The sequence below is a fragment of the Chionomys nivalis genome, chromosome 4, assembly GCF_950005125.1.
Source record: "Chionomys nivalis chromosome 4, mChiNiv1.1, whole genome shotgun sequence".
Lineage (NCBI taxonomy): Eukaryota > Metazoa > Chordata > Mammalia > Rodentia > Cricetidae > Chionomys > Chionomys nivalis.
The window spans coordinates 9,534,595-9,547,085 of NC_080089.1; the positions used below are offsets into that span (position 1 = coordinate 9,534,595).

The following is a 12,491-nucleotide window of genomic DNA, read 5'->3' on the forward strand; positions in this document are numbered from 1 at the left end:
TGAGAAACCGAAACTGAGACTATTAAATTAACCTTTAATGCTATGAAGAAAACAACATTTTCCATGGAAAAACTGCCCTCCTAACCTTTGTGTTTTACAATGTTGAAGAGAGAACAAAAGTAAATCAAAAGAGATAGTTATGTATATGCAAAATATGTGAGGTTCCTGGTTCAGTTTCTGGCACTGCTATTTATTTTCTTGTGCTTTTGTCTTGCAAGGAAGTCACAGAGCCTTCTAGAAATATTAATGAGAAGTAGGCTATGTCGGTCACAGGCCAGGTGTGTTACAGTGTTGCTGGGAAAGACTCATGGTTTTTTGTTTTGTTATTTTTAACAAAAAGAAAATCTATGTGATTTTCATTTGATGGAAATTTGGAAAGCTGAAGTAGAACTGGAGTTACAAGAGACTGTGACAAGGCAGGATAACTTCAAACCAGGGTCGGTGAAAGGTCTAGCAGGAACACAGGGTGGCGCTGTGCTGGAGAATGCGTCATGTTCAGAAGTCCAGGAATCACTTGTCCTTTGTGACCCTCAGTGATCTGCTGAGAAAGCACAAAGCAATCCTGGGTTGACTTGAACAGGGTAAGACAAAGTCAGGGCTGTCATTGCTCTGCTGCGGGGACCGAGGCTGCAAGATTAACAAACGAGGGTGCTTACCCGTCTGTCGTAGCCACTATAGAGAGACTGACTCCACAGATTTGTCCTCAGAGGATTTGGGGGAGTGTGTTTTCATTACTGAAGGTGATGGAAAGAAGGGGGTTCAATATTGTAACTTGAAGCTTATTCCATTGGTGGGGGTGTGCTGGGAGGAGGGGCAAGCAGGGCACATTGACGCTCAAGCTGCCTTAGTTTCATGGGTAAGCAAAGCTCTGCTGGAGAAGAACAAACTGAGCACACAAGTGGGTTGCTCTTTAGAGAAATTCAAATGCAGAAAGAGCGGATACAGTCTCCACTGCTCCAGAGTACAGAAATAGAACGAGCACGTTCTCTTTGAAGAGAGCGTCCTCACAATCTGGCAGCAGAGCAAGCCTCCCTCAGAAGTAGTAGGCTGCAACCCCGTGCCGTTTAAGCAGTGTGGCCCCGGTGGGGAGCTCTCTGTATGTGGGGAGAAACCAGACTTAATGTAGGCAATTTCAAAGGTCCTTAAGCAACAACCCAGAGGTGGGGGCAGCAGAGAGGCAATTAGACAATCCCACTTCCTTCAGGCTGAATAGCTCTGAGTGGTAGCTGTAGTTTGGCAGCCACAGCAAGCTACCACGTATACCATAAAAAAGATGAGTCAAAGGTACGAGTCGAAAAGGAAAGCTTTGAAAACTACTGGACAGTGTGATGTCCAATGTCCCCTTGGTCTGTGTATTCCTCGGAACCATTGTAGTCTTTGGTAAGGTTGGGAAAACCTGGGGACCACACCAAGAACATAGACGTCTTTAAGTTTTCCACCTTGTTCATTGTTTTTTGTGTGAATGTGAGTCTTGCACTATTTCCTGTTATAAATTTATATGAGCCCATACCAATGCCTGCTAACCTAAAATTACCTAATGAGAGTAATGAAATTGTCTGTCTGTAAGACCACATTCTCTGTGCTGTACAGAGAAAAGCATACAATGTGTTCTTGAATAGCAAAGACCATGGCATTTTCTTCATCTCCCAGTGCTCCTCAGCCGCTGGACTAACATGCTCTGTGATAGATGGGAAATGGATGTAGGAACTGGGGCATGGGATGCTGGAGGTTAGGGGAGAAACCTGCTTCTAAGTCAGGGTAGAAAGTTCTTTATGACCGAAGACTTGAATCAGTGGGTGAATTGTATTTCCACATGGGGCTCCAGGAAGAAATGGGTTTCAGAAAGGACAGCATTTTAGTTTCTTTTTAATCAAGTCATAGCTTTCAAGTTAAGAAAGAGTACATGTGAATATTATGGATAAATCAAAGGAACAAGTGCTCAGAGTTCTGGCTGTTGTTTCTTCATGAACGCCAGCTCTGCACACTACATTTTACACATATTATTTTATTTGTACATTGCAGTCTTGTAAAGTGGACACACGTTGCAGTCTCATTTTGCAAACTACATTCTAAAAAGTTTAAACATAACCAATGCTCCTAAATGTTGCAGTAAGGTTTCAGAAAAACATGAAATATTATTAATATTTCATCAAAAAAGTCAGCCACTGTTAGTGCAGTGATACAATTAGCTATTGTAATTTCCTCTAGTCTTTCAAGGTGCTCATTTTAAATATGTTCACAGACTGTATGCCATTTAAACCTTTTTTTTTTTTCGTGTTTAACTTGTTTATTGAGTCCATGTGAATAATCCCCAGTTTTCTCCTGTTTCCTTAGCTATGCTTTTGCTTTGTATTTTGTTTCTTTTTTTTATTAATTAATTTATTTAATTATTAAAGATTTCTGCCTCTTCCCCGCCACCACCTCCCATTCCCTCCCCCTCCCCCAATCAAGTCTTCCTTCCTCCTCAGCCCAAAGAGCAAGCAGGATTCTCTGCCCTGTGGGAGGTCCAAGGACCACCCACCTCCATCCAGGTCTATTAAGGTGAGCATCCAAACTACCTGGGCTCCCACAAAGCCACTACGTGCAATAGGATCAAGAACCCATTGCCATTGTTCTTCAGTTCTCAGTAGTCCTCATTGTCCATTATGTTCAGCGAGACCGGTTTTGTCCCATGCTTTTTCAGTCCCCGGCCAGCTGGCCTTGGTGAGTTCCCGATAGAACATCCCCATTGCCTCAGTGTGTGGGTGCACCCCTCGCAGTCCTGAGTTCCTTGCTCGTGCTCACTCTCCTTCTGTTCCTCCTTTGGATCGTGAGACTTCAGTCCAGTGCTCCAATGTTGGTCTCTGTCTCTGTCTTCTTTCATCGCCTGATGAAGGTTAATATTCAGGGGGATGCTTATATGTTTTTCTTTGGGTTCACCTTCTTATTTAGCTTCTCTAGAATCACGAATAATAGTCTCAATGTCCTTTATTTATGGCTAGAAACCAAATATGAGTGAGTACATCCCATGTTCCTCTTTTTGGGTCTGGCTTAACTCACTCAGGATAGTGTTTTCAATTTCCGTCCATTTGTATGCAAAATTCAAGAAATCATTGTTTTTTACTGCTGAGTAGTACTCTAATATGTATATATTCCATACTTTCTTCATCCATTCTTCCATTGAAGGGCATCTAGGTTGTTTCCAGGTTCTGGCTATTACAAACAATGCTGCTATGAACATAGTTGAGCATATACTTTTGTTGTATGTTTGGGCATCTCTTGGGTATATTCCCAATAGTGGTATTGCTTGGTTGAGAGGTAGGTTGAACCCGACTTTCCTGAGAAACCGCCACACTGCTTTCCAAAGTGGTTGCACAAGTTTGCATTCCCACCAGCAATGGATGAGAGTGCCCCTTTCTCCACAACCTCTCCAGCAGAGGCTATCATTGGTGTTTTTGATTTTAGCCATTCTGACCATTCTGACCGGTGTAAGATGGTATCTTAATGTTGTCTTGATTTGCATTTCCCTGATTGCTAAGGAAGTTGAGCACGATCTTAAGTGTCTTTTGGCCATTTGAACTTCTTCTGTTGAGCATTCTCTGTTCAGCTCAGTGCCCCATTTTATAATTGGATTGATTAGCCTTTTACGGTCTAATTTCTTGAGTTCTTTGTATATTTTGGATATCAGACCTTTGTCAGTTGCGGGGTTGGTGAAGATCTTCTCCCAGTCAGTGGGTTGCCTTTCTGTCTTAGTGACAGTGTCCTTTGCTTTACAGAAGCTTCTCAGTCTCAGGAGGTCCCATTTATTCAATGATGTCCTTAGTGTTTGTGCTGCTGGGGTTATACGTAGGAAGTGTTCTCCTGTGCCCATGTGTTGTAGAGTACTTCCCACTTTCTCTTCTATCAGGTTCAGTGTGTTTGGACTGATATTGAGGTCTTTAATCCATTTGGACTTGAGTTTTGTGCATGGTGATAGATATGGATCTATTTTCATTCTTCTACAGATTGACTTCCAGTTTTGCCAGCACAATTTGTTGAAGATGCTCTCTTTTTTCCATTGTATACTTTTAGCTCCTTTATCGAAAATCAGGTGTTCATAGGTTTGTGGGCTAAAGTCAGGGTCTTCTATTCTATTCCATTGGTCGACTTCTCTGTTTTTATGCCAGTACCAAGCCGTTTTCAGTACTGTAGCTCTGTAATAGAGTTTGAAGTCAGGGATGGTAATGCCTCCAGACGATCCTTTATTGTATAAGATTGTTTTGGCTATCCTGGGTTTTTTGTTTTTCCATATAAAGTTGATTATTGTCTTCTCCAGATCTGTGAAGAATTTTGATGGGATTTTGATGGGGATTGCGTTGAATCTATAGATTGCTTTTGGTAGAATTGCCATTTTTACTATGTTGATCCTCCCAATCCAAGAGCAAGGGAGGTCCTTCCATTTTCTGGTGTCCTCTTCAATTTCTTTCTTCAAAGACTTAAAGTTCTTGCCAAATAGATCTTTCACTTCCTTGGTCAGAGTTACCCCAAGGTATTTTATGCTATTTGTGGCTATCGTGAAAGGTGATGCTTCTCTGATTTCCCTCTCTGCTTCCTTATCCTTAGTGTATAGGAAGGCAACTGATTTTTTGGAGTTGATTTTGTATTCTGCCACATTACCAAAGGTGTTTATCAGCTGTAGGAGTTCTTTGGTAGAGTTTTTGGGGTCGCTTATGTATACTATCATATCATCTGCAAATAATGAAAGCTTAACTTCTTCCTTTCCAATATGGATCCCCTTGATCCCCTTATGTTGTCTTATTGCTATTGCTAGAACTTCAAGCACTATATTGAAGAGGTATGGAGAGAGTGGACATCCTTGTCGTGTTCCTGATTTTAGTGGGATGGCTTTGAGTTTTTCTCCATTTAATTTAATGTTAGCTGTCGGCTTGCTGTAAATAGCTTTTATTATATTTAGGTATGACCCTTGTATCCCTAATCTCTCCAAGACCTTTATCATAAAGGAGTGTTGAATTTTGTCGAATGCTTTTTCAGCATCTAATGAAATGATCATATGGTTTTTTTCTTTCAGTTTATTTATATGGTTGATTACATTGATAGATTTGCCTATGTTGAACCAGCCCTGCATCTCTGGAATGAAGCCTACTTGATCATAATGGATAACTTTTCTAATGTGTTCTTGGATTCGGTTTGCCAGTATTTTATTGAGAATTTTTGCGTCGATGTTCATGAGTTAGATAGGCCTGTAATTCTCTTTCTTGGTTGGGTCTTTGTGTGGTTTTGGTATCAGGGTAACTGTAGCTTCATAAAAGGAATTTGGCAATGACTCTTCTGTTTCTATATTGTGAAATACATTAAGGAGTATAGGTATTAGCTCTTCTTGGAAGTTCTGGTAGAATTTTGCATTGAAACCATCTGGCCCTGGGCTTTTTTTGGAAGGGAGATTTTTGATAACTGTTTCTAATTCTTCGCGACTAACAGGTCTATTTAGATCGTTCACCTGGTCTTGGTTTAGGTTTGGTATATGGTACTTATCTAGAAAAGTGTCCATTTCTTTTGCATTTTCCAGTTTTGTGGCATACAGGCTTTTGTAGTAAGATCTAATGATTCTCTGAATTTCCTCTGTGTCTGTGGTTATGTCCCCCTTTTCATTTCTGATCTTATTTATTTGCGTGTTCTCTCTCTGTCGTTTAATTAGTTTGGATAGGGGTTTGTCAATCTTGTTGATTTTCTCCAAGAACCAACTTTTTGTTTCATTGATTGTTTGGACTGTTTTCTGTGTTTCTATTTTGTTGATTTCTGCCCTCAGTTTGATTATTTCCAGTCTTCTACTCCTCCTGGGCGTGTCTGCTTCTTTTTTTTTTTCTAGAGCTTTCAGGTGTGCTGTTAAGTCCCCAATGTATGCTTTCTCCGTTTTCTTTAAGTGGGCACTTAGTGCTATGAACTTTCCTCTTAGCACTGCTTTCATCGTGTCCCATAGGTTTGAGTATGTTGTCTCTTTGTTTTCATTAAATTCAAGGAAGACTTTAATTTCTTTCTTAATTTCTTCCTTGACCCAGGTGTGGTTCAGTAGTTGGCTGTTCAGTTTCCATGAGTTTGTCAGCTTTCTGGGGGTAGCTTTGTTGGTGGCTTCTAACTTTAATCCGTGGTGATCTGATAAGACACAGGTGGACACTGATATTTTTTTGTATCTGTGGAGGTTTCCTTTGTTTCCAAGTATGTGGTCAATTTTCGAGAAGGTTCCATGAGCTGCAGAGAAGAAGGTGTATTCTTTCCTATTTGGGTGGAGTGTTCTATAGATGTCTGTTAAGTCCATTTGATTCATTACCTCCAACAATTCTCTTAATTCTCTATTAGTTTTCTGTCTGATTGACCTGTCCATTGGTGATAGAGGTGTGTTGAAGTCTCCTACTACTAGTGTGTGTGTGATTTGATGTCTGCCTTGAGTTTTAGCAATATTTCTTTTACATAAGTGGGTGCTTTTATATTAGGGGCATAGATATTCAGGATTGAGACTTCATCCTGCTGAATCGTTCCTGTTATGAGTAAAAAGTGTCCATGTCGATCTCTTCTGATTGATTTTAGTTTGAAGTCAGTTTTGTTAGAAATTAGTATGGCCACACCTGCTTTTTTCTTAGGACCATTTGCTTGAAAAACCTTTTCCCAACCCTTTACTCTGAGTAGATGCCTGTCTTTGTGGTTGAGATGAGTTTCTTGCAAACAGCAGACTGTTGGATCCTGTTTTCGTATCCAATCTCTTAGCCTGTGCCTTTTTATTGGTGAATTGAGACCATTAATATTAAGTGATATTAATGACCAGTGGTTGTTAACTCCGGTTATTCTTACTGCTTTTGGTAGAAGAGTTTGTGTGTCTCCCTTCTTTGAGTTGTGCTGTTGAAGGGTCGCTAGATGCCTGGGTTATTGTAGGCAGTGTTGGCAATGTTGGATTCCTTGGGTTGTGATTTTCCTTCTATTACTTTCTGTAGGGCTGGATTTGTGGCAACGTATTGTTTAAATTTGTTCTTATCCTGGAATGTCTTGTTTTCTCCATTGATAGTGAACGATAGCTTGGCTGGGTATAGTAGTTTGGGTTTGCATCCATGGTCTCTTAGTTTCTGTAGTACCTCTATCCAGGACCTTCTGGCTTTCATGGTTTCCATAGAGAAGTCAGGTGTAAGTCTGATCGGTTTACCTTTATAAGTTACTTGGCCTTTTTCCTTTGCAGCTCTTAATATTCTTTCTTTAATCTGTATATTTTGTGTTTTGATTATTATATGGCGAGGGGACGTTTTTTTTTGATCCAGTCTGTTTGGTGTTCTGTATGCTTCTTGACTATTCAAAGGAATATCTTTCTTTATGTTGGGGAAGTTTTCTTCCATAATTTTGTTAAAAATGTTTTCTGGACCTTTGAGCTGTGCCTCTTCTCCTTCTTCTATCCCTATTATTCTTAGGTTTGGTCTTTTTATTGTGTCCCATATTTCCTGAATGTTTTGTGATGAGAATTTGTTGGTTTTGGTGTTTTCTTTGATCAGTCCGTTTATTTTCTCTATGTTGTCTTCAGAATCTGAGATTCTTTCTTCTATCTCTTGTATTCTATTGATTATGCTTGTTTCTGTAGTCTCTGCTCGTTGACCTATATTTGCCATATCCAGCTGGTCCTCAGTTTGTGTTTTCTTCCTTGCTTCCATTTCAGTTTTCAATTCTTGGACTGTTTCCATTACCTGTTTGATCGTTTTTTCTTGGCTTCCCAGGGTATCATTTACGTATTTACTCATTTCTTCAAACTTTTTGTTATACTTCTCATCCATTTCTATGAGGGCGTTTTTTACATGTTGTTTAAGGGACTCTATTGCTTTCAAAAAGTCAGTTTTTTCCTCTTCTCCTGTGTTAGGGTGTTCAAGTCCTTGTGTTGTAAGATCATTGGGTTCTGGTGTTTTCATGTTGTTTTTCAGATTGTTGGGTGAATTCTTGCCTTGGCGTCTGCCCATCTCCTCTTACCGATGCTATCTATTGGGTTTGATTTAATTGTAGCGGGGCAATCTGCTCTCAGTGCAGGATTCACTGTTTCTTGCCCGCACTATCCTGCATCCAGTGCCTCTGCCACCCGGGTCTGCCTGCCGGTGCCTCCGCCGCCCGGAACTGTCTGTGCGCCGGTGCTTCCGCCGCCTAGGCGTGCCTGCTGTGCGCAGGTGCTTCCGCCGCCTAGACCTGCCTGCCGGTGCCTCCGCCACCTGGGCCTGACTCCCATTTAAACCTTTTAATTTAACCTTATGGTATGTGTTTTGGTTCCTCAAGATACATGTGGAAAGACTTAAGATACAATATTTACTCTGAAAGTATGATCTTTTATTAAAGAAAATTTTCTTGTGAGTGGTTTTCAGAAGACAGTACTGAGGTTAATGGTCAAGAAAAGTTCTGTAGTTTGCTGGACAGTGGTGGCGCATGCCTTTAATCCCAGCACTCGAGAGGCAGAGACAGGCAGATCTCTGTGAGTTCAAGGCCAGCCTGTTCTATAAGAGCTAGTTCCAGGACATCTAGGGCTGTTACACAGAGAAATCCTGTCTCAAAAAACTAAAAACCAAAAAAAAAAAAAAAAAAGAAAGAAAGAAAAAGAAAGAAAAATAAGAAAGGTTCTGTAGTTGGATGCCAGCAGGTAGTTCCCATGATTAGTATAATAACTTACAAGATGTCATAACAAATGTCTGCATTATTAATTCCATTGTGAAAATGTGAACCCTTCCATTTGGAGTGTGTGGGTATGTTGTATTTGGGATATTACAATGAACATATCATTTTTCCATGACTAGAAATAAAAGATCACTCTGGTGTTTTTTGTTTGAGATTCTTGATCAGTTTTACTTGAGTGCTTTCAGGTTCATTGGTAACATTATTGGACTGGGTTTCTGAGGGTGGGGAGATGGTGCCTGGAGAGGAAGGCAAGGGAATTATTTTCAGAGTTGCGACTCTCAGGTGAGATCTTTCCATTTGTTTTTCTTCGCGGAAGAGCTAAAGAGTGAAATCTAACTGATATGTTAATTCTTTACTGACGCAGGCATGATATGGGCTGAATGTAAAGAGATCTGGACTCAAGGCCCCAAAGAGTACTTATTTGAGTTATGGAATATGCTTGATTTTGGGATGTTGGCAATCTTTGCAGCATCATTCATTGCAAGATTTATGGCATTCTGGCATGCATCCAAAGCTCAGAGCATCATTGATGCAAATGACACTTTGAAGGACTTGACTACAGTTCCACTGGGAGACAACGTCAAGTACTACAATCTGGGTGAGTGTGTGTTACCGTGTAAACTACTGAAGATAAAGTATTGTCTTGTGAAGGAGAAATAGGTAGTAGTCATTTTTTCCAGTTCATCCAAAATTGTTTATTGATGGCATCTGTATTGGAAGAATGACATCATTATCTGAAGAACTGTGCTTTTTACCTCTGCATTTGGTTTATCTTCTGCTTGGAATCCTTTATTAACCACAAGAACCATCTACCATTACTTCTTGGAACAACCGGATAGTTACCAAATCTACTGAGAATTCCTGTATCATAGCTTGTAATTGTATATTTTTCTGTTTTCTTTTTTAAATGAGTTTTTTTCTGTGTTTCCCACATAAGACTGAGTGCCCAAAGAGTCAGGAAGTTGTTAGGTTCGTTGAAGCTGGAGCTACAGGTAATTGTGAGCAATTCAACATGGGTGCTGGGAAAATTTCAAGAGCACCAAGAGCTCTTAAATGTTGAGCCTTTTCTCCAGTTTTCTCTCTCTAATAAGAGGGTTTACATGAGACAGTGATCCAGAGAAATGCCAGTATAGGATGTCTGTACTCTAGCCATCATGCCTTCCCTGTCATGAAAGAATTCCCTTTCTTGCAACATCTCCGGTAAAATCTCCTATTTTGTCTGCACATCTATCTGGTGGTGTAAGAAAGCAGATATCATATTGTGCACCCCCATCCACTTCAGTAACCTGTCGATTCATTCACTTTTAAGACGCATGTGTGTGCTTGCCTAATGCACAGACTTGAACAAGCTCCGTTAGTGGTGCTTCTGTGAGAGCAGCACTGAGTAGTGACAGTGGATCAAATATGGCTTCTTCATGTAGACTTTGTCTGAGTATTTGACAGGATGCTTGATGGCAAGAGTTCATCAGATACTTGTTTATTGAACATTTTCAACAACTGTGAAATGTTGAAATAGAGAAATGTCTATCTACGCATAATGGAATGATACTTGACCTTAAACAAGAAAGGAGATGATTATTGCAAAACCATGATGAACATTATGCTACATGAAACAAGACTGGCAGGGAAAAAAATCTCATGATCTCTCTTCCACATGTCTCATAGGAGTAGAGCATAATGGTGGTAGGCAGGAATGGAGACGTGTTTGTCAAAGAGGAGAAAGTGCTGTAGTTAGATACAAGCCATGAATGCTGGTATTCTGACCTACAATATAGTGGCTGTAGTTAACCACAGTGTACCATACATGGAAAATTTCTGAGACAATAACTTTTAAATGTTCTTACCACACAGAAACAGTATGTGAGGTGATCAATATGTTAATTATATTAATTTAATCAGCATGATATGTCAACATATGTGACACTGAACGCGAGTTTTAAAAGTTTATATTTGAAAGTTTTTACCTTTAAGACACATGAACTGTGTCAAAGTAAAAGAATTTTTGAAGTCTTTTTTTTTTGAAGAATTTTTTCAGTGTCTCAAACACTGAAAGAGTTGAGAGATAAAGCAAACAAATGAATTTGGCGTAGAGAGGGATGACATAGTGGTGGCTGTAAGTGGTGGGTCTGAAGGGATGCCTCTGTGGGGAGGGAAGTCCCAAAGAAAGAAGGCGATGCCAACCCCTTGATCAAAGTAGACATGGTTACCATTTCAGATTAACAAGCCAGGTGAGCTACTTATTTGCCCAGGGGAAAAATGGCTAATGAAAGGAAATACGTTTCAATATTTGCCCAAGAAAATCATCCCATCCATAAGAACTTGACTTAAAGAACTAAATCTATTAATATTCAACTGGCATCTTTGTAGGCTTACTGTCTATATCACTAAAGTCTCCTCATTATCTACTTTTGTATTTATTTCAATCCTAAGTGTTTAAGAGTTTCAAAGTATACTCAAAGATATCTATTTATAGGTAATACTCAAAATACTATAAAAGAAACAATACTCAGAAGTTTTGTATTATTCTTTCCTAATTCCACTCTCTGAAAATAACCAAATGCGAATTTATAATCATATTTCCTCCTTTCTACACGCTATTTTGCATTTTCTTCATAATGATTTCTTAAGTGGTTTTTGATGGTTTAATGTAATATTGCCAGAAGAAATTATTAATGATTTATAGAAAAAATTGTGGTAAAAATAGACTTGTTTTATTGACCAATAAAAAGTATTTCTGGTAAGTTTAAATAAGAAATATATAACGATCAAATGACATTATTTTAGTTCAAGCTTGAATCATAAATGATATAATTTAATAAGTGCCAGATGTTTTAAAGCACTGTCCATATATTAATTTTTTAAATTTTGAAGGGCTGATGAGAGCCATGGTATCAGTACTGTCTCATTGTTAGAGAGAGAATAAATCTTAGAGGAGTTATTTGTATAGATTCTTTCAGTTGAAGATATATAACTATCAATAGGGACAGTTGCTCAACTGGTCTACCAGGGAGGTTTACAAGATTCGAAATTATGCCCTACTGAGAATTCAATCAAGAGTCTTGGCAGACACTTGGTCTTCAGAATGAAGACTTTCACTTGATTATATATTTATTATTCTTAGAAAATAATAAATCTAAATGAGAAACTCATAGGGATTGCTGTAATCCTTGTTTCTGATTTTTTTTCTAGCCAGGATAAAGTGGGACCCGTCTGATCCCCAAATCATCTCTGAAGGTCTCTATGCAATTGCTGTGGTTTTAAGTTTCTCCAGAATAGCTTACATTTTACCAGCGAATGAAAGCTTTGGACCCCTGCAGATTTCACTTGGAAGAACAGTAAAAGATATCTTCAAATTCATGGTCATATTCATCATGGTGTTTGTAGCCTTTATGATTGGAATGTTCAACCTCTACTCCTACTACATTGGTGCAAAACAGAATGAAGCCTTCACAACGTATGTGGTCCTAGGTATTCTGATGATAGAATTTGCAGATCAAATAGAGATGTGTTCAATAGCACCCATGTTCATTGGTTCATACTTTGATGCAGACACCCCCTCTAAGTCTAGTTCAGCAAGATAGGGAGGTTTTAGTGTGACTTATAAGAAGACCAATATATAGAAATCTTCCTAATATAAAACAATGATAAATAACATTTTTAGAGTCATATTATATGATAGATTTCTCCTATACATACCATTATTTTTGGTAGTGCACAAAAAGAAGAAACTAAAATCCACAAAAGCTAATTCATGTTCTGGATGTTGTATAAGTGCTGACACTGTTTACTAAGTAGCATCCACTGTCCTAAATCCTGTGCCGTCTGAG

At 39.1% G+C, this 12,491-nt stretch overlaps 1 protein-coding gene across 1 annotated transcript in view; it reads left to right on the forward strand.

The window, feature by feature from the left end:
* Trpc6 (transient receptor potential cation channel subfamily C member 6) overlaps window positions 1-12,491 on the forward strand; it is a 128,838-nt gene that overhangs the window by 90,697 nt on the left and 25,650 nt on the right. Inside the window, exons 6-7 of the mRNA XM_057768607.1 lie at window positions 9,029-9,262; window positions 11,854-12,118. Coding sequence (XP_057624590.1) covers window positions 9,029-9,262; window positions 11,854-12,118 — 499 coding nt within the window. The remainder of the gene's footprint in view (window positions 1-9,028; window positions 9,263-11,853; window positions 12,119-12,491) is intronic.